Source organism: Scyliorhinus torazame, chromosome 2 (assembly GCF_047496885.1).
Source record: "Scyliorhinus torazame isolate Kashiwa2021f chromosome 2, sScyTor2.1, whole genome shotgun sequence".
Classification (NCBI taxonomy): domain Eukaryota; kingdom Metazoa; phylum Chordata; class Chondrichthyes; order Carcharhiniformes; family Scyliorhinidae; genus Scyliorhinus; species Scyliorhinus torazame.
In genome coordinates this window covers 241,989,749-242,012,644 of record NC_092708.1, presented here as the reverse complement: position 1 = coordinate 242,012,644, position 22,896 = coordinate 241,989,749, and the positions used below count along the sequence as shown (strand labels likewise).

At 45.8% G+C, this 22,896-nt stretch overlaps 1 protein-coding gene across 1 annotated transcript in view; it reads right to left on the bottom strand.

The window, feature by feature from the left end:
• Nucleotides 1-22,896, bottom strand: part of dcaf5 (ddb1 and cul4 associated factor 5) — a 157,632-nt gene that overhangs the window by 95,911 nt on the left and 38,825 nt on the right. Inside the window, exon 2 of the mRNA XM_072485650.1 lies at nt 5,158-5,301. Coding sequence (XP_072341751.1) covers nt 5,158-5,301 — 144 coding nt within the window. The remainder of the gene's footprint in view (nt 1-5,157; nt 5,302-22,896) is intronic.

Below are 22,896 nucleotides of genomic sequence, written 5' to 3'. Positions count from 1 at the left end.
CCAATGTTGTTCCTTTGTTTAAGAAGGGTAGCAAGGATAATCCAGGGAACTATAGGCCGGTGAGCCTTACGCCAGTGGTAGGGAAATTACTGGAGAGACTGGTTCGAGACAGGATCTACTTCCATTTGGAAGCAAATGGACGTATTAGTGAGAGGCAGCATGGTTTTGTGAAGGGGAGGTCGTGTCTCACTAACTTGATAAGAGTTTTTCGAAGAGGTCACAAAGATGATTGATGCAGGTAAGCAGTGGATGTTGTCAATATGGACTTCAGTAAGGCCTTTGACAAGGTCCCTCATGGTAGACTGGTACAAAAGGTGAAGTCACACGGGATCAGGGGTGAGCTGGCAAGATGGATACAGAACTGGCTAGGTCATAGAAGGCAGAGAGTAGCAATGGAAGGGTGCTTTTCTGATTGGAGGGCTGTAACTAGTGGTGTTCCGCAGGGATCAGTGCTGGGACCTTTGCTGTTCGTAGTATATATAAATGATTTGGAGGAAAATGTAACTGGTCTGATTAGTAGGTTTGCAGACGACACAAAGGTTGGTGGAATTGCGGATAGCGATGAGGACTGTCCAGGATTTAGATTATTTGGAGACTTGGGCGGTGAGATGGCAGATGGAGTTTAATCCGGACAAATGTGAAGTAATGCATTTTGGAAGGTCTAATGCAGGTAGGGAATATACAGTGAATGGTAGAACCCTCAAGAGTATTGAAAGTCAGAGAGATCTAGGTGTACCGGTCCACAGGTGGAGAAGGTAGTCAAGAAGGCATACGGCATGCTTGCCTTCATTGGCCGGGGCATTTAGTATAAGAATTGGCAAGTCATGTTGTATAGAACCTTAGTTAGGCCACACTTGGAGTATAGTGTTCAATTCTGGTCACCACACTACCAGAAGGATGTGGAGGCTTTAGAGAGGGTGCAGAAGAGATTTACCAGGATGTTGCCTGGTATGGAGGGCATTAGCTATGAGGAGCGGTTGAATAAACTCGGTTTGTTCTCACTGGAACGACGGAGGTTGAGGGGCGACCTGATAGAGGTCTACAAAATTATGAGGGGCATAGACAGAGTGGATAGTCAGAGATTTTTTCCCAGGGTAGAGGGGTCAATTACTAGGGGGCATAGGTTTAAAGTGCGAGGGGCAAGGTTTAGAGGATATGTACGAGGCAAGTTTTTTTACACAGAGGGTAGTGGGTGCCTGGAATTCGCTGCCGGAGGAGGTGGTGGAAGCAGGGACGATAGTGACATTTAAGGGGCATCTTGACAAATACATGAATAGGATGGGAATAGAGGGATACGGACCCAGGAAGTGTAGAAGATTTTAGTTTAGGCGGGCAGCATGGTCAGCATGGGCTTGGAGGGCCTATTCTAGTGCTGTACTTTTCTTTGTTCTTTAGTACAAACTGAACATGGGAAAGAGCGAGTTGCTTGTGATCCAGGCCAAGGGGCAGGAGGAGAGACGGAAAGAGCTGCCGCTCAGGATGGTAGAGAAAAGTTTTCATTAGCTGGGTATACAGGTGGCCAGGAAATGGGATGCCCTGCACAGGCTCAACCTGACCCGGTTGGTATAGCAAATGGAAGGGGACTTTAAAAGATGGTACATGCTCCCGCTGTCCCTGGCAGGGAGGGTGCAGACCGTGAAAATGATTGTCCTCCTCAGATTTTTGTTCGTCTTTCAGTGCCTCCCCATCTTCATGCCTAAGGCCTTTTTTAAGCGAGTAAGTAGGATCATTACGGGCTTTGTGTGGGCGAATAAGACCCCGCGAGTAAGGAGATCGCTGTTGGAGCACAGTCCGGAAGAGGGGGGTTGGCGCTGCCGAACTTTCGCAACTACTACTGGGCGGCCAATATAGCTATGATTAGGAAGTGGGTGATTGGGGGGCGGCGGCGTGGGAGCAGCTGGAGGCGGTGTCCTGTAAAGGTACTAGTCTGGGAGCTTTGATAACAACTCCTTTGCCGTTCTCGCCGACCCGTTACTCCAGAAGTCCGGTGGTGGCAGCGTCACTGCGGATCTGGGGACAGTGGAGGAGGTACAAGAAGGTGGAGGGAGCGTCGGTCTGCACCCCGATATGCAACAACCACAGGTTTGTCCCGGGTAGGATGGATGGTGGGTTCCAGAGCTGGCAGAGGGCAGGCATCAGAAGGATGGGAGATCTGTTCATAGACGGAAGCTTTCCCAGTTTGAAGGCGCTAGAGGACAAATTTAATCTGCTGCCTGGAAACGCCTTTAAATAACTGCAAGTACGAGCCTTCCTGAAAAAACAGGTAGTGGCCTTTCCGACGCTGCCACCACTGAGGATACAGGACGGGGTGGTCTCCGCCAATTGGGTGGGGGAGGGGAAGGTGTCGGATATCTACCAGGAACTATAGGAGGCGGAGGAAACCCCGGTGGAGGAGCTCAAGGGCAAGTGGGAGGAGGAGTTAGGTGAGGAGTTGGAAGCGGGTCTGTGGGCAGAAGTCCTGGGCAGGGCTAATTCCTCCTCATCGTGTGCCAGGCTCAGTCTAATTCAATTTAAGGTGGTCCACTGGGCACACGTGACAGCAGCGAGAATGAGCAAGTTTTTTGGGGTAGAAAAAACCATGCTAACCATGTCCACATGCTTTGGGCATGCCCGGAGCTTAGAGAGTTCTGGCAAGGGTCCGCGAGGGCAATGTCCAAGGTGCTTAACACACGGGTGGTGCCGAGTCCAGAGATAGCGATCTTTGGAGTGTCAGAAGACCCGGGAGATCAGGGGGCGAAAGAGGCCGACGTCTTGGCCTTTGCCTCCCTAGTAGCCCGGAGACGATTGTATTAATGTGGAGGGACTCGAAGCCCCCGAGTGTAGAGACTTGGGTTAATGACATGGCTGGGTTTCTCAGCCTCGAGAAAATAAAGTTTGCCGTAAGAATCTATGCTAGGGTTCCCTCGGAGATGGCAGCCGTTCATCGACTTTCTCGGGGAAAATTAAAATGTCAGCAGGTGCAGCAATCCGTGTTGGGGGGGGGGGGGGAAGAAAGAGTGCTTCATTGGGATGGGATGGGAAGACTGGGTCGCGTGGGTAATGTCTATTTAATTGTTATTGTATATTCTCTTTTTACACTATGTTAATATTCACTCTAGTTTGTTTTGTTATTATTGTTACTACTGTTTTATTATGAAAAATTCTGTAAAACCTTAATAAAAATACTTTTAAAAAAAACTTTATTCATGTATCAAAAACTGTATTTCATTTATATTGGTTTGCTTAATTGGAATATAGTGGCTGGTTTAGGAAGTTCAGGTATCTTATTTTACTTAAGAACTGTAATAACTAACTGTAAAGCGATTTCTTTGTTGCTAATGTGGCTAATTCTGTGATTAATTTGTTTTAACATAAAATGTACCTATTGGTCAATGTTTTCACTCCTCAGGTGCAGCAACTTTTCCTCACAGTTTTACAAATTGAAAATAGTTGAGTTATCGTTCAGGATCTTGGGGCTCGTCTATGATCATAACAAGATGGGGGAAATACAAGGGCTTTCACTGCTTTATTAACCAGAATTTAATGCAACTCAGATTTGCCTGACGAGAGCACTATATAACTTCAACTTCAGATTTATAAAATACTGACTTGGAAACAAAGCTGAACTTGAAGTTGAGTGAGTGGGCAAATGCATGGCATTTGCAATGCAGTATACGTAGATAATTGTGAGAATTATCTACTTTGGAAGCAAAAACAGGAAAGCAGATTATCTGAATGGCTATAGATTGGGAGAGGGGCAGGTGCAATGAGACCTGGGTGTCCTTGGAAAACAGTCGCTGAAAGTAAGCATGCAGATGCAAGAGGCGGTGAAGAAGGCAAATGATATGTTGGCCTTCATTGAGAGAGGATTCGTGTACAGGAGCAGGGATGTCATTCTGCAGTTATACAGGGCCTTGGTGAGGCCAGACCTGGAATATTGTGTGCGGTTTTGGTCTCGTTATTGGAGGAAGGATGTACTTGCTATGCAGGGAGTGCAGCAAAGTTTTACCATACGGATTCCTGGGATGGCGGGACAGAAGTGTGAGGAAGATCGAGTTGGTTAGGGTTATATTCCGAAGAAGGAGTTCAGAAGAATGAGGGGTGGGGGGGGATCTCTAGGAACCTATAAAATTCTAACAGGACTTGACCGGGTAGATGCAGGAAAGATGTTCCCAATGGTGCAAAACCAGGGGTCACAGTCTAAGGATACGAGGTAAACCATTTAGGACTGAGATTAGGAGAAATTTCTTCTCCTATTGTGTGTGTGTGTGTGTGTGTGTGTGTTTTGGGGGGGGGGGGGGGGGAGAAAGAGTGAAAGAGAGAGAGAAAAGCGCTGTAACAGGTTACTGAATTGGATGATTAGCCATGACCATAATGTATGGCGGGGCAAGCTCGAACGGTGAATGACCTACCCTATTTTCAATGCTTCTATACTGTCCATCACTGGAATTTATTGGTATTGAGCTCTTGGATTCTGTCCAGGACCTCAGAGAATGTTAGTTGATTCAGTCTTTGTTCTGTAAAAGTCTCCTTTCATTCATTCACAGCAGCAGACAAAGGGATTTGGTCTAATAATTTGTAGCCCACGCAAAATTTGATCAAAGCTGCAGTTTGCGGGGCAGCACGGTGGCGCAGTGGGTTAGCCCTGCTGTCTCACGGCGCCGAGGTCCCAGGTTCGATCCCGGCTCTTGGTCACTGTCCATGTAGAGTTTGCACATTCTTCCCGTGTTTCCGTGGGTTTCGCCCCCACAACCCAAAGATGTGCAGGCTAGGCAGATTGGCCAAGCTAAATTGCCCCTTAATTGGAAAAAATGAATTGGGTACTCTAAATTTATTTTTTAAAAACTGCAGTTTGCTCATGTGGGCCAGTTGTATGCAGTTAAGTAAGCTCCCTTCCACCATTTTGAAAGAATTTAATGAATCATTTAATTAGCCTACATATCAAAGAAAATAAAACTAACACATCCATGTTGAACAATCCATTTGAATGATTTCAAAACAGATGAAGCACCGCTGATGCAGAAAGCAAGAACTGTTGGACATTAATTTCCATAAATTGTTATTTATCTATAATCTAAATATGTAAATTATGTTTAGCAAAGCCACATAATTTAATGTTCAAATAAATCAACGTTTAAGTGATGTAATCTTCATTTCATAGGATCCAAGGTTTCTTACCTCCAGAAAAGAGATGGGTATTTGTGCTGTCAAATGCTAAACAGAAGATGTTAGATAGATGCTCCCCTTTCAGTTGGGTTGGTTTAGCTCTTGAATGAATAGACTTATCAATATGCCACAACAAGACACGGCGGTCATCTCCACCTATCATAACAAACAAAATTGCAAGTTATACTTCAGTCCAACAAAAGTACAAGTATTTTTGATCACATTAAACCAGTTGACAACTCTATCCACAAAGTCTCTGGAAAGAAAAGCTTGCAATGATATAACACGGAGTGGATGGTGAGCTCCCCCTCCTCCGAGGCAGCAATGACCACTGTGAAGATGAAACCAGGCCCTAATGCAAGTCTTGCCATTTGTCACTTTGATCAAATTACAACTAGTGCGCTTTACAACAAGTCTGGCTAGTTATTGCAAGATTGGTTGGAGACGCCTCCATTTTGCTGCTGGTGAGTTTAATCCAACAGTATCTACCAAGTGTCCCTCACTTGATTTTCCTGCGGTCCACTCACTGATCCTCCCACTCGCAACTGCCCGATCCGAACCTCCCACTCGCAATCCCCCCGCTCCACTCCTTCATTTGCTTCCTCGCGTCTCACTCTCCTTTTGTGAGCCCTCACTCACACTGACTGTTTGGGAGAGGGAAGCGAGTAGAAAGGGATGGAAGCAGTGAGCGGGAGAGTCAGCAAGTGGAAGCATTGGGATATAGTGGAAAGTGTAAGTAATTTACAAAGAGTTGGTAAATTAAATGTTATTAAGAGTCAGTACTTGTATGACGGTTTTTGGGCCACTTAGGTTCAAGGCAGTCAATAGGTTTTCACGGTAAAAATTATCGGTCAGAAATATAACCCACTCGTGTGTTATTATGAAAAAGTGATTTTATTTAGCACATCACTTTTTAGGAACACGTTAGGAGTGCTAAACAAGGGATAGCTGTATAAAGTAGAGAAGTTATGCTCAAAGTTTATCATATCTTGGTTAGATCATACTTGGCGTGCACGGTAGCAGTGGTCAGTACTGTTGCTTCACAGTGCCAGGGTCCCAGGTTCGATACCCGGCTTGGGTCACTGTCTATGTGGAGTCTGCACATTCTCCCTGTGTCAGCGTGGGTTTCCTCTGGGTGCTACGGTTTCCTCCCACAAGTTATAAATAATCTTTATTGTCACATATAGGCTTACATTAACACTGCAATGATTTTACTGTGAAAAGCCCCTAGTCACCACATTCTGGCTACTGTTCGGGTACACAGAGGGAGAATTCAGAATGTCCAAATTACCTAACAGCACGTCTTTTGGGGCTTGTGGGAGGAAACTGGAGCATCCAGAGGAAATTCACGCAGACACAGGGAGAACATGCAGTCTCCACAGTGACCCAAGCCGGGAATCGAAACTGGGACCCTGGAGCTGTGAAGCAACTGTGCTAACCACTGTGCCACCTTATATTGATGTGATTAACTGCTATACTCATATTTTGTGGTTGACAGACCAAGACATTGTTTTGAAGAAATAAATTGTAATGAATCTACACGTGCTCTTTAAAATTCCATTTGTGGTCTGATTACAATTTTCCAATATCGATTTTTCTCGTGAATACAACTAGTATGCTCAATGTGTGTGTTTGTATTATTGTTTATGTTGTTATAAAGAGGAAAGAGTGGGTCGGTGGAGATTTTTACAACATCACACTATCAGTCTTAGGTTACCAAATAAATGAAGGATACCAAATAAATATCACGGACAGGTAGACAGATTTGCTCTCACTTGCTGAGCAACAGATCTGAGCAAAATTCAGAACCTTCAAAGCGATTTTGCAACTCCCTCATCCGATTACCAACTCTGTCCGCCCACCCACCCAACCCACTTTCACACTGAGGTCACAGCAATTTTAACAGCTGGGGGGTCACAAAGGGAATAGATTTGCTCAGCACTGATATAGCACTTTTCACGATCTCGGCATGTCTCCAAACTCAATGTTGGAGCGTAGAGGTCCAGTCACTGTTGTAAGGTTTACTATGTGACTCAGTATCAGAGTAGGGTTGTGCTTTTGCATCGTAGGTTGTAGATTCAAGTCCCACTTCAGAGACTTGAACGTAATAGCAAGACTGACACTCCAATGAAGTACTGAGGCAGCACAGTGCTGCCAGATTTCCACCATCCAAGTGGAACATTAAACCAAAGTCTCTTCTGCGCACCTAAGCATGACAGCTCTTCCAGTACATTGGCTAACATTCGCTTCTCAATCAATACGCCAAAAATAACTGATGTCTATTCCACAGGGATGACCTGAAGATGTAACTGTTGCTAAATGCACATTCTGTATCTTTCATAAACAGACCCTCCAAAGGGGCTGCGCACAAACAGACAGATGCAATCAGCTTCGGCCAGTGGATGATCCATCTCCTGAGGATCTTAGCAACACAGTTGCCAGTCATTGGACAATTTGCTTCACTCCATGATATCAACAAATGACATTGCCGCAGCTGTGGTGCTGAAGCTGTGTGCTAGAACTAGCTCTTCCTCTAACCAAGTCACTACAGTACAGCTAAAATACTGGCATCATAAAATGGCAAGGTGGAAATTGCCCAGGTATTTCATATCATCAAAAAACAAGACCAATCCAATTTGGTCAATTACAACCCCATCAGCCTACTTTCAATCATCAGCAAAGTGATAGACGGTATGGCTAAGTGTTCTCAAGCAGCACTTGCCCACTAATAACCTGCTCAATGGTATTCAATTTGGATTACAGCAAAATGACAAGGCTCCGGATCTTATTACAGCTTTGGTCCAAAGGGGTGAATTGCAGCAGTGAGGAGAGGGTAACTACCCTTGACCTCAGGGCAACATTGAATGTGGCATTAATGAGTTCTCGTAAAATATAAGCCAATGGAAATTGGAGGGAAAACGCTCCAATGGCTCGAGTCATACTCTGTGCAAAGGAAGATGATTATGATTGTTGGGGGCCAATCATCTCAAGTTCAGGAATGTTGCAGGAATGCCTCAGGATGGTGTCCTAGGCTGACCATTTGCAGCTGATTTATAATGACCTTCCCTCCATCATAAGGTCAGAAGTGGGGATGTTCGCTGATGATCGCACAGTGCTCAATTCCATTTGAAAGTCCTGATATAATGAAGCAGTCCATGTCCACATGCACCAAGACAGAAACAATATCCAGGCTTGGGCTGACAAGTGGAAAGTTAAGATTCATGTCACACAAGTGCCAGGATATTACCATCTTTAACAGAAGAGAGTCAAACCATTGTCTTTGACATACAATGGCATTTCCATTGTTGAATCTCCACTAACATTCTCGGGCTTACACTTGATCAGAAACGCAACTGAATCAGTCACACAAATTCTGTAACTATGAGAGCAGGTGAGAGGCTGGGTATTCTGTAATGAGTGACTCACCTCACAACTCATCAAAGCCTGTTCACCTTCTACAAGGCTCAAGTCAGAAGTGTGATGGACTGACTACTCCTCACCTGTCTGAACAAATCCAGCTCTAACAACATGCAAGAAACTTAACACCATTTATGGCAAAGCGGCCTGCTTGATTGACACTCCATTCATCACCTTAAACAGTATGTACCATCTACAAGATCCACGGCAGCAGCTCATCCAGAATGCTTCAACAGAACCTTCCAAACTTTCAGTCCCAAATACCTAGGACAAGGGAGCAGCTGCATGCAAACATCAAAACCTGCAAGTTCCTCTCCAAGTCTCACATTGCCTTGTTATCATTCACCTTCATTGGCATTGGGCATAATTCCTGGAATTCCCTCCCGCAGCAACTCCCCATTACTTTATTAGGGATGGACAATAAATGCATAAGATCAGGCCTACCAATTCAGTTAACAGTACGCCTTTATATACCATTGACTTATCTCCAAACATTAACCCAATAGGAAAGGCTAAAAAGAGAAATAAAATATATGGGGAGTTCAAGAAATATACTGAAAGATTCCTCTCCAATCCCCAACACAATCACAACTAGCTTGCAACTTACTCTTTACAACTGGAGATCTCATCTCAGGAATGGCCAGCTTTTTATTTTAAAGCATGGTACCAATACTGCACAAACCACATGAAACACTTCTGGTATCTAAGCTGGTGTTTTGTCTACAGATTTATAGTCCTACTCTATATCAAGTACAAATCCCTTAAAGCAGCACGGTGGTGCAGTGGTTAGCACTGGGACTGTGGCGCTGCCGACCTGGGTTTGAATCCCGGCCCTGGGTCACTGTCCGTGTGAAGTTTGCACATTCGCCCCGTGTCTGCGTAGGTTTCACCCCCACAACCCAAAGATGTGCAGGTTAGGTGGATTGGCCACGCTAAATTGCCCCTTAATTGGAAAAAAAAAAATTGGGTACTCTAAATTTTGGGGTAAAAAAGTACAAATCCCTTATCCAACATGCATCCAGTCACTTCATCACTTTAAAAACCTTGGAAACTTTCCCATCAAGCCTACAATACTCAGAATAATGGGACATACCCAGACACCCGACACTCACTAACTCCAGATCCTATTTATTCTTAACTATGTGAAAATTAAACTGGATGCAATAATGCAAGAGCATTGTTACCAGAACCACTGACAGCCTCTGTATCCTTCAATTTGTACTCAAATTGCATCGAAACACAACCTAGTGATTCGCTTCACTTTCCCTATAACTACCACAGAGATTGTGCACCTATGATGACTGATCAACAATGTCCCCAGGTCTCTTCCTTGGTTAACTACAGTCCCATCAGACTTCCGGTAGTGGCCATGGAGTGAGTGGTCGCACATTTGGTGGCTCCCGCTCAAGGTGGAATTTTCTGCTCCTTCCCCACCCGATTTGAAAGGTGTTTGCTGGCGAATGGAGTATAAGCACTGAAGGATTGCAATACTCCTCTACTAGGGCCGGTTTATGACCTATTGGACAAGGAGTGTAACAAAGAAGACGCAGCAGCTTGACCACAAGAAAAATCGAGGTACGACACAGAAAAAGGTGGAGGAAGGCTCTGGGGTAGCTTTGCCTGTCCAGCGGTATACAGAGCAGCTAGTGAACTTTTCGAACAACAAGTGATAGCAGCAGAGGATTGAGGTCTCAAGAGGACCTGGCTACTGCAGTGGAGCCGCTTAGGGCGGCTATTGAGAGAGTGGAACAGCTGCTGGAGGCACAGGGCATAGCACTCCAGAAGCTGGAGGAATCGATGGGGGAGCACGAGGATCGGCTGGCACAGTGGTGTTGGAACCAGAGTGGGTGAATGGGATCTTTGAGGCCTTCTATCGAAGGCTTTATGAATTGGAGCCTTCCACTGGGAGGAGGATATGAGGCGGTTCTTAGATGGGCTGGAGTTCCCAAGAGTAGAGGAGAAGGTACAGGGATTGGGGGATTTGGGACTGAAGGAGGTGATGGACTGTGGGGATTCAATGCAGACGGGGAAGACACCGGGTCCAGATTGGTCCTCCCCTCCCCCCTGCTGTCCCAGGCGTCCATATCACTGATTGTTAAGGACAAAGACCAGGAGCAGTGTGGATCATTCCTTCCGATTTCAAAGTTAATGTGAATGCAATGTTGGTGACAAAGGTGCTGGCCTTGCAGATAGAGGGTTGTGTGCCAGGTGTCATAGGGGAGGACCAGATGGGGTTCGTGAAGGGGCCACAGTTGTCACCGAATGTACGCAGGCTGCTCAAGGTTATTATGATGCCTTCAGAGGGGCTGGAAGTGCAAGTGGTGGTGGCAATGGATGCGGAGAAAGCGTTTGACCGAGTTGAGTGGGCATGGTGGTACAGTGGTTAGCACTGCTGCCTCACAGCGCCAGGGACCAGGGTTCAATTCCGGCCTTGGGTCACTGACTGCGTGGAGTTTGTATGTTCTTCCCGTGTCTGCGTGGGTTTCCTCCGGGTGCTCCGGTTTCCTCCCACAGTCCAAAGTTGTACAGGTTATGTGGATTGGCCACGCTAAATTGTCAGTGTTCAGGGATGTGCAGGTTAGGTTACGGGATTATGGGACTGAGCGGGGTGGACATAGGTGGAGTGCACATTCAAGGTTTGGCCGTTTCTCAGGATATAAGTTGAATATGGGAAAAAGCAAGGTGGTCCCGATACATGTCAGGGGACAGGAGAGGAGGTTATGGGGAGTTGCCGCTATCTTGGATACAGGTGGTGCCGAGTTGGGCCCAGCTGCAAAAGTTGAACTTGGCGTGATTGGTGGAGGGTATGAAGGTGGAGGGTATGAAGACGGACTTCAAGAGGTGGGATGTGTCGCTCGTCTTTGACAGGGTGTGTACTGACAGTGAAAATGACAGTGCAGCACAAGTTTCTGTTCGTGTTTCAGAACCTCCCCACCTTTGTTCCTAAACACTTTTTTAGAAAGGTGAATGGGATGATTTTGAGGTTTGCGTGGGCAGGGAGGGCCCCACAGGGTGAGGGCGTTTCTGAACAGGGATCAATGAGGGGACTTTGCCAAGCCTGTTGAATTACTACTGGGCAACAAACATTGCAATGGTTAGGAAATGGGCAGTGGAGGAGGGGTTGTTGGGGTGGGGAGGGGGGGGGGGGGGGGTTGGAGGCGGCGTCGTGTAGGGAATGTCATGTGAGGGTACCTTTAAGAAATGAATGTTTAAGCAATGTACCTTTAAGAAATGCGGTGATGTCAGAGTGTGGGTGGAACTTGGTTTTAGTTCAGCCATTTTGCAGTTTAGTTTCAGTTTGAAAGAGCTTGGGTGTGTGTCTGTGTTTGCAGTGAGCTGAATCTGCTGTGATCTCTGCCATGAAAGACTAACTATCTCTGGATCATTTGGTTGATTTAAACTCATAATAGTAAAGCCTTTAACCATGTGTTTCTGTTTATTTACACTGTCATTTTCACTGTCAGTACACACCCTGTCAAAGACAAGAGCGACACATCTCATGGATGTTGAAGGGAATAACTGAAGGATTATTTAGTGTTGTAATATTTTCAGGGTTATCTTTGAAGTAAGAGGTGTTAAGAGAGCCAATGTTTATTTAAGAGGTTAAGTTGAGTTCATGGAATAAATATTGTTTTGTGTTTAAAAACCCACGTGTCCATAATTGTAATCCCACACCTGGAGAAAAGGTTGTGTGCTCGTAAAAGCCACAAATACATTAAAGGGGGAGGTTGGTTGAACTCCATGATACATTTTGGGGTTCTGAAAACGCCTCTCGCATAACAGGTACAAATTTGAGGGATTCTTGTTGGCACTCCTTCCGTTCTCGCCAGTCCAATACGCGGTGAGCCCGGTATCAGCATTAGATCATAAGACCATAAGGCATAGGAGCGGAAGTAAGGCCATTCGGCCCATCGAGTCCACTCCACCATTCAATCATTGCTGATTTCAACTCCATTTACCCACGCTCTCTCCATAGCCCTTAATTCCTCGAGAAATCAACTTCTGTCTTAAAGACACTCAACGTCCCGGCCTCCACCGCCCTCTGTGGCAATGAATTCCACAGACCCACCACTCTCTGGCTGAAGACATTTCTCCTCATCTCAGTTCTAAAGTGACTCCCTTTTATTCTAAGGCTGTGCCCCCGGGTCCTAGTCTCCCCTGCTAATGGAAACAACTTCCCTACATCCACCCTATCTAAGCCATTCATTATCTTGTAAGTTTCTATTAGATCTCCCCTCAACCTCCTAAACTCCAATGAATATAATCCCAGGATCCTCAGACGTTCATCATATGTTAGGCCTACCATTCCTGGGATCATCCGTGTGAATCTCAGCTGGACCCGCTCCAGTGCCAGTATGTCCTTCCTGAGGTGCGGGGCCCAAAATTGCTCACAGTATTCTAAATGGGGCCTAACCAATGCTTTATAAAGCTTCAGAAGTACATCCTTGCTTTTATATTCCAAGCCTCTTGAGATAAATGACAACATTGCATTTGCTTTCTTAATTACGGATCCTGGTTTGGCATTGACGGTTTAGAATCAGTAGGCAACACTTCGAACTGGAAGGCATGCCTCTGTGGGTGTCGATATGTGACAACCATAGGTTTGCGCTGCGGGGCTGGATGCGAGGTTCCGGGGGTGGCGGCAGGTGGGGCTAGAGTACTTCAGGGATTTGTTTGTGGGAGAAAGGTTTGCAGACCTGGAGGTTCTTGAGGAGACCTATCAGTTGCCTAATGGAAAAAGGTTCAGGTACCTGCAAGTGATGGACTTTGTTAGAAAAGAGGTGCAACCCTTTCTGGAGCTGCCACCTCGGTGTTGCAAGACAGGTTGTCTGAGGATGACATTGGGGAGGGGAGAGTGGTGGATATATATGGAGAGCTGATGCATGCTGGTGTTTGAGGGCAGCACGGTGGTGCAGTGGTTAGCATTGCTGCCTCATGGCGCTGAGGTCGCAGGTTCGATCCCAGCTCTGGGTCACTGTCCGTGTGGAGTTTGCACATTCTCCCCGTGTCTGCGTGGGTTTCGCCTCCACAACCCAAACATGTGCAGGCTAGGTGGAATGGTCATGCTAAATTGCCCCTTAATTGGAAAAAATGAATTGGGTACTCTAAATTTAAAATCAGCCATGATTGAATGGTGGAGTGGACTCGATGGGCCGAATGGCCTTACTTCCGCTCCTATGTGTTATGGTCTTATAGGGAGGGCGCTCCTGCGGAGGAGGCCAGATGCAAGTGGGTGGAAGAGCTGAGGGAGAGTTGGGGACTGGGATGTGGAGGGAAGCCCTGTGGAGGGGGAATGCTTCCTTGTGTGTGAGGTTAAGCCGCATCCAATTTAATGTGGTGCACAGAGCCCCATGACTATCTTGAGGATGAGCCAATTCTTTTCACGGATTGAGGCTAGGTGTGGACAGTGTATAGGGGGCTGGCAAACCACATGCATATATTCTGGGTGTGTCCAGGGTTGAGGGGGTTTTGGAAGGTCTTTTTTGCATGTGTTGTCCGAAATTCTGAGCGCAGGGGTGGCTCCCAATCCGGAGGTGGCGATATTCAGGGTGTCAGAAGATCCAGAAGTTCAGGTGGGGAAGAGAGGCCGATGTCTTTGCTTCCATGATAGCTCAGAGACAGATTTTGTTGAGTTGGCGGGACTCGGAGCTGCCAAAGGCCAGGATATGGGTGAGTGACCAGAGAAATGTTTGCACCTGGAAAAAGTTAAGTTCGCCATATGTGGAGTGGAGTGGAAGAGGGGTTCATCCTGAGGTGGAAGCCGTTTATCGATTTCTTTAAAGTGATTTGAGGCATCGGGGGGGATTGTGAGCTTTGTTAACCGTTGCAGAGGTTTGTCGTGTATCTTCGGTATATATGAAAAATATTTCTAAAAATAAACTACAGTACCATCCCATTGGAAGAATTTTCTCGACATTTTTCCACTGAAAGCATTTAGGCAAAAGAACTAGTTTAAAGCGACTTACAGGAGTTTTTTTAAAAAAAACATGCATCATAGGTTAATGAGATAAACATTGATGCTCTTTTCCCCAAACGCTTTAAAGAATAAACAATTCATTAACTTTATCAGTAAACACCTCGCACCCATTGTTAAGAAATGTCCAGCCCTGTGTGAATTGGCAGGCTGTCGCTTCTGACTGCCAAAGATAAAAACAGAAATCTAAGAATTTTACAGCACAGAAAGAGGTCACAGCCCATTGTGCCTCTGCTGACTCTTTGAAGGCGCTAACTAGTTAGCCCCACTACCCTGCTCTATCGTCATGGCACTGCAAATTTCTCCTTTAAATAGACATTTTTCATTGCCAGGTAGAACTAAGGCTGAAAAATCAGGCAGATTTTTTAAACCAGAAAGCTGCGTGAGCTCAGAAAGCTGGGCTCAGAAAGAGAACGTAGGAGTTTAATTATCAGTTATTTTCTTCCACTCAAGCAGGGCTGACATGTTTTATGTGAAAGGTTGTATGGCTTAGAGCACACATCTGAAATAAAGCAACACAATCATTCAATACAGACCTCACCTTCCAAGGCTTTTAACTGGAGAGGCGTATGGAGGCAAATGACATGAATATCTAGTTCATATGACAAAGAGTTACTGTAGTTATACTCTTGCGTTATGCTGGACAACGTGAGCCCACTCTGCACTCTGATATATAAAGAGCACATGATTCAATTACTGCAGCAACTAAATCACTGCCAGACAAATGGCTTCCTGGCAAAAATAAAATGAATAAACTGAACTAGGAGCAACGGTTGAGAGAGCAGAGGCTCTAAAACAGCTTTACTTGGTTTTGGGAATTGTGCAAGACTAGAAGATTACACATATTACACCCCCTGTTAAAAGGGGAAAGGGATACGCTCAGTACCTGCAGCCCAGTTATCCCAATGTCAGTTGTGGGGAATATTTATCCATAGAATACCTGCACTGTAAAAGGAGGCCATTCAGCTCACCGAGCCTGCACCGATCCTCTGAAAACACCATACCTAGGCCCACTCCACCCACCCTATCTCCTTAACCCCACCTAAACGGCAAGTTAGGATGGCTAATCCACCTAACCTGCACATCTTTGGACTGTAGAAGGAAAACAGAGCACTGGGAGGAAACCCATGCAGACACAGGGAGCATGTACAAACTCTACACAGTCATCCAAGGCTGAAATTGAACCCGGGTCCCTGAAGCAGCAGTGCCAACCACTGTGCCGTCCAGGTGGTGAAAAATCAGGACAAAATTCACCGTCATGAATGACAGCTAGCTTGAATCTGTTAAAGACAAATCGTGTCTGTCAAACATATTCAAGTTCTTTGAAGTGATTGACAGGTTTGATGTGGGTTGTGCAATTTGTTGTATAGATGGACTTTCAAAAGAGGTTTGACAACATATCACATAAAAAGACTTGCTAGCAAAGACCATATGAACAATGGGGCTCAGCATCAATACAAAATTGGCTAAGAAACAATGCTGAGAATAGCATTGAACGACTATTTCTGGATTAGAGGGAAGGATACAATGGTGTCACCCAGGAGTTGGTATTAGAACCCCTGCTCTTTTGATATATACGAGTGACCTGAACTTGGAGATAATGCGTATGATTTCAAATTTTGCAGATGCAAAACTTGGGACACGTGGAAACACCTAGAAGTATTGTAACAAGTTGAAGAGGACACCACATGGCAGATAAAACGGAATGCAGAAAGCTCCTAAGTGATTCATTTGGAAGGGTGAGAAGAGCCAATGTAGCACAGTAGGGGCAGCACGGTAGCACAGTGGTTAGCACTGTTGCTTCACAACAGGGACCCGCGTTCGATTCCCGGCTTGGTCACTGTGCAGAGTCAGCGTGGGTTTCCTCCGGGTGCTCCGGTTTCCTCCCACAAGTCCTGTGCTGTTAGGTGAATTGGACTTTCTGAATTCTCCCTCAGTGTACCCGAACAGGCACTGGAGTGTGGCGACTAGGGGATTTTCCCAGTAACTTCATTGCAGTGTTAATGTAAGCCTATTTGTGACACTAATAAAGTTTATTATATATACTGCTGTCTTGAGTCTTTATTCATCAAACCCATAAACAATGTGCTTTGCACGGCTCCGTGTTGATTTTAAGAGGGGTACAGAATCCAGAAACAATTTACAATGTTACAGACAAGAAAATTCAGATTGTCTCCGATACACTTGCCTTTACTCCCAATCTCTGCTCGATGAAGGCTCAATTTTATCCCCCATACTCCTCGTTAACTTCTTGCTCATTTTAACCCACTCTCCTCACCGAAGTCTTGTTATTGTACCCCGATCACCTCGCTGATGACTTTTGCTTCACTGCCCCGCTCCCCTCACTGAAATCTCCCTTTATTGCAGCCTCGATATACCTTCTGAAGGTCCATTCTTTAAAGTCCACTTTCTCACTGAAGTCTTGCTTGATACAGTCTGCTAAATGCGCTGGAGTCTCTCGCTTGCTACCCCAGCTGTTTGCTGAAGAATCACTATTTAGTCACATTTCCTGCCAGAAATATCGCTCTTTACGCCCTGCTATCCTAGTGGAATTCTCGCTCTTTCTCATCGCTGAAGACGCTCTCCCCCCAGACCCACTCTTTTCACTGAAATTTTGCTACCTACAGTCATGACTGGCAAATCGCTTAAAAAATATATATATATATTTTATTGAAATTTTTTTTCCCAAACAACAATTTTTCCTCTTACAAAACAAACGCAACAATAACAATACAGAAATTTTTAACAATACACAAGTAACAAAACCCCCTTATCTATTGACCTAAACTACACCCCCCCCCCCCCGCCCCTCCCCCTTGGTTGCTGCTGCTGGTGATCTGTCTTCCCTCTAACGTTCCCCTAGGTAGTCGAGAAATGGCTGCCACCGCCTGGTGAACCCTTGAGCCGATCCTCTCAGGGCAAACTTTATCTGCTCCAGTTTAATGAACCCCGCCATATCATTTACCCAGGCCTCCAGTCCGGGGGGCTTCGCCTCCTTCCACATGAGTAGGATCCTGCGCCGGGCTACGAGGGACGCAAAGGCCACAACGTCGGCCTCTTTCGCCTCCTGCACTCCCGGCTCTTCCACAACTCCAAATAGAGCTAACCCCCAGCCTGGTTTGACCCGGACCTTCACCACCTGCGAAATCACTCCCGTCACTCCCTTCCAATACCCTTCCAGTGCCGGGCACGCCCAAAACATATGTGCGTGGTTTGCCGGGCTCCCGCCACACCTCCCACATTTGTCCTCCACTCCAAAGAACCTGCTCAATCTTGCTCCCGTTATGTGTGCTCTATGTAGCACCTTAAATTGAATCAGGCTAAGCCTGGCACATGAGGAAGAGGAATTTACCCTGCTTAGGGCATCAGCCCACATACCCTCCTCTATCCCCTCCCCTAATTCTTCTTCCCACTTTCCTTTTAGTTCGCCCACGGACTCCTCCCCCTCTTCCCTCATCTCTCGATAAATCTCTGACACCTTGCCCTCTCCGACCCACACCCCTGAAAGCACCCTGTCCTGTATCCCCTGTGTCGGAAGCAACGGAAATTCCCTCACCTGTTGTCTAGTAAACGCCCTCACCTGCATATATCTCAAGACATTTCCCCGGGGCAACTTATACTTTTCCTCCAATGCTCCCAAGCTCGCAAAAGTCCCATCTATAAATAAATCTCCCACCCTCCTAATTCCCAACTGGTACCAGTTCTGAAATCCTCCATCCATTCTTCCTGGGGCGAACCTATGGTTGTTCCTGATAGGGGACCCCACCAGGGCTCCCCGCACCCCTCACTGTCGCCTCCACTGTCCCCAGATATTCAGTGTTGCCGCCACCACCGGGTTCGTGGTAAACTTTTTAGGTGAGAACGGTAGCGGCGCCGTCACCAGCGCCTCTAGACTCGTCCCTTTACAGGACTTTCTCTCCAGTCTTTTCCACGCCGCTCCCTCACCCTCCATCATCCATCTACGTATCATTACTATTGGGCCGCCAATGTGGCAATCGCCCAAGTTCGGTAGTGCCAATCCTCCTCTGTCCCTACTATGCTGAAGGAATCCCCTCCTTACTCTCGGAACTTTCCCTGCCAACACTAAGCTCATGATGCTCCTGTCTATTTTATTAAAAAAGGTCTTGATGATTAATATAGGGAGACATTGAAATACAAATAAGAACCTCGGGAGGACCATCATCTTAATTGCTTGCACCCTGCCCGCCAGCGATAGAGGCTGCATGTCCCACCTCTTGAAGTCCTCCTCCATTTGTTCTACCAGCCGTGTCAGATTAAGTCTGTGCAAGGTTCCCCAGCTCCTAGCGATCTGAATCCCCAGGTATCGGAAGTTTCTTTCCACTTTCCTTAGCGGTGACGAATGTGATATAAAATAGTTACTTTAGAGATACTAGTTAATGTAATGTAGAAATAAGCCACTTTGATTCTTGCAGTTAGGGACAAAGGAATTCGAGACCGCATGGAAAAAGCAGGAAGAGGTGTGTCTATAAGAGTGAGGCTGCATTGATAGGGGCCAGAGAAAGGGATTGGAAGTGAGCCAATCAGAATAGATTAAACAGGTCAGGAGGGACATAGGCTGACCTATGTCCGTCGAGTATGTGAAACTTGATACCATTTGAACTGATTTTGCAGAGATCCCTTTGTCTGTTAGTTCAGTCGTTTTCTGGAGTGTAAGAGGCTGGATGTCCTGTTACATTTCTGTAAGATGATTCAAGCTTGCAAGCTAAATAAATAACTTCTGCTTACGTGCGAATCCGTCTCAACTTTTATTGAGGCCAGACTGACAGGGAAAGAAATTTGGAGATCAACATTTGGTGCCGAAACCCGGGATTTCTCTGGGCGATCCTGATCCAACTGCGAAATCAGAATTAGACTGATTATGAACAGGAGGACGGGAACAAAGGGCCCTCAATGTAGAAATGGAAAACGACCAGCATTGATTGTTCCCCTCTTCTTATCGTCTGATTATTCTGGTCACTCGCGGTTGGCACAGAAAGACCGCCTCGACGAAATCACAGGTCAGTCTGGGGATTAGCACTTTAATTGATGGGATTTCATATTGTTGTTTCGGCTTGGGTTAGGGTTTTGGGCTGATGGGACTTTAAATAATAAAGGTTCAGTCTATTATCAGGGTTCAGAGGCTGATGGGACTTTAAATAATAAAGGTTCAGTCTATTATCAGGGTTCAGAGGCTGATGGGACTTTAAATAATAAAGGTTCAGTCTATTATCGGGGTTCAGAGGCTGATGTGACTTAAATAATAAAGGTTCAGTCTATTATCAGGGTTCAGAGGCTGATGGGACTTCAATAGATGGGGGTTCAGTCCAGTATAACTGTTTTTAAATCTGAAGATGGTTCAACTCTATGTGTGAGTGTTTTAAATATATAGTTGATTAAGCTAAAATTGTCTCCTTGGACTGTAAAGTTCCGAGGTCTAGTTGAGATTGTGAGGTTGAAGCAGAAGTCTCTCAAAGGGTTAACAGCAGCAGGCGGAGTTGAAAACAGACAGTGCTTCTCACTCAGGCCTTGAGATAACAGCACCAGTCTGCAGTGTAATCGGATACCTTTCCTTTGAGTCAGTGAACACCAGCAAAGTTACGTTTTGAATTAATTAAAGGAAACCAGTGGGTTTCTCCACCTCTTTGATAAAAGTTATTATTTTCGAAAGCAATTGATTGAAATTGCCAGAATCTTAAATTTTACTTACTTGAAATAAGGTTTATCTCATTTTATCTGGAGATTAATAGAAACTTAAAGAAGATCATGGACACCATTTTAAAAAGTGTCAATCTGGAGATGATAATTGATTTTGCTAATACTTATGATAGTTGATTTTGCTAATACTTATGTGTATGTAACAGAAAAAAAAACTTGTTAAAAGAAAAATTGTTAAGATAAAGAAATAATTAAGTTGTAAATGTTATACAAGTTTGTGTTAAGCAAATTGTAAATTTAGTTCTGAGTTGAGATCAGAGCTAAGCTTGCAAGTTGCAGTAATTCAATTTGAATTTTCAAACATTTTTAAGTTTAAAAAAAAAGAGAGCAAATAGAGAAAAGAAGGACACAGTTCTTGAATGCGTTGAATAGCACATTTCAAAGGCCCATAAATCTTTCTGTTATCTTAGACCTAAAACCTAGGAAGATTGACGAGCCATAGGAATGTCTGGGGCGTTTTAATGAAATCTACCGGGGGCAGTCAGGCGATTTGCTGTATCAAAATGGTCAGAATTCCCCTCAATACTGTGCTATGTTAATGCATTGCCTACCACCTTCTGTGGTTACTGCTGTGAAATGTAATAACATGAATTGGACAGAGAACGACCCTTCCCAGATGGCAAGGGCAGTCAGATTTTACTGGAAGGAGGGTGTAGGCCAAGAAGGAGGCTCAGTTACAAAGGTTAAGACTGAGTATGTAATGAAAAAGGATGATCTGCGATCCCAACAAGCGGCAGAAATGGTAGTTTACCAGCAGGAGCTCCAATATAGTGACTTTGGGTGGGTGGATCAGCGAAGAGGAGGATGAGACAACAGTGCTATATTTCTATCACCCCCCAGTGGTGGACGTTAGACATTGAACAGCCACTATCACTGCATCACGTTACCCTGGCCTATGACAGAACTGGACGAAACAGGGAGTTGGAGGACAAATACCGGCCATTACTTGAGACCGAATGGCCAGTCAAGGTTACAGCCACAGTCACGGGAAAAGAAGGTACAGCCGATTTTGTTACAATATCACCACATTTATGGCCACAGTCAGCTTCGGTAAGCCCTCATATTACACGTCAGGTCCATGACCAGTACCATGCCAGGGATATGGGGCGAATGGTCAGCATCTTACCGCAGCTCGTCAGAATAGGTATGAGATATACCTTTTGAACAATCCACGTCTGACATTTAAATACTGTACCACTATCAATCCAGCCTGTTTTCTTAGTGGTCCCCCTGTCCATGAAGACGCACCTGGCCACGACTGTTTAGCCTTGATTCAGGAAACTACCACAATAAGGGGCGATTTGAGTGACATTTCGTCAGAACAACCTGACATGATTATGTGTGGTCAAATATCCCACCGGGGTTTAGTTAATGACCTACTGCAGGCCCTCCTTCTGCCAGCGCAGATTTCCGTTATTAAATGCGCTGCCCACACGAATGGTACAACCCCAGTTGACGTTGGTAATGAACGAGCAGATTGTGCAGCGCGCACAGCCGCACAAATTCAGCAAGTGATGGTGCCTAAAATGTTAAGTCAGACTAAACGATCTACTATGAATGTGTCTGCTTCTGACAAGCCAATGCCAGACGTCATAAGGTTACAGGAGGACGCTCCTGAGAGTGATAAACAAATGTGGAAACGGTTAGGTTGTACATATGATTCTGTTTCCTCTTTATGGACCACGCCTGCACATCAGACTTGTATGTCTGATGTACTGGCTTTATGGGTCATCGAATGTGTACACTTTGCAACTCATTGTGGGGCTCGAGGGACTAGTGATTTGTTGCTGGACACTTGGTGGCACCCTAAAATGCAGGGGTTGGCCCAAAGTATCAGTAATCGGTGTTTGATTTGTCAGCAATATAACACCGGAAAAGGTATCCCTTGTGGGAAGGGGCAAACCCCGTTGCCCAGTGGTCCCTTTGAGACGCTCCAAATGGATTACATTGAGTTGGAAAGGTGTCAATGTTACAAATATGTTTTGGTCATTGTGGATGTGTTCAGCAGATGGGTTGAGGCGTATCCGACTATCTATAGTAAAGCTGCTCCTGTGGTTAAAGTATTGATGAGGGAAATCATTCCCCGGTACGGTATACCAGCTCAGATAAGTTCTGATAATGGGCCTCATTTTATTGGACAAATTAACAAGGAGTTTTGCTCCCAGTTGGGCATACGCCAGCAGTTACACTGTGCTTACAGACCGCAGGCAGCCGGGGTGGTTGAGAGACACAATCAGACCCTCAAAACTAAATTGGCTAAATTAAGAGCAGACACGGGACTGACATGGCTTAAGTTGCTCCCCGTTGCCCTCTTCCAGCTGCGGGTTACACCTGCGGGACCAGCCCGGCTCTCTCCCGCCGAGATTCTCTATGGCAGGCCTCTTAGAACTCCTTGGAGCCTGCAGGTTCCCAGACTGGTTCAGTTTCACCAGATGACTGAGGAAATGACCACCTATGTTCTAGCCCTTACGCAAGTGCTCAAGGAACTCCATGGCCAAGTCCGCGCGGCTCACGAGCCATTGCCCCAGTACCTAGCTCACTTTCAGTCCAGCCCGGTAGTTATGTAATGGTCAAAAATTGGACTAGGAAGGGGTCGGAGCCGCGATGGGATGGGCCCTTCCAAGTTCTCCTTACCACCCCCACAG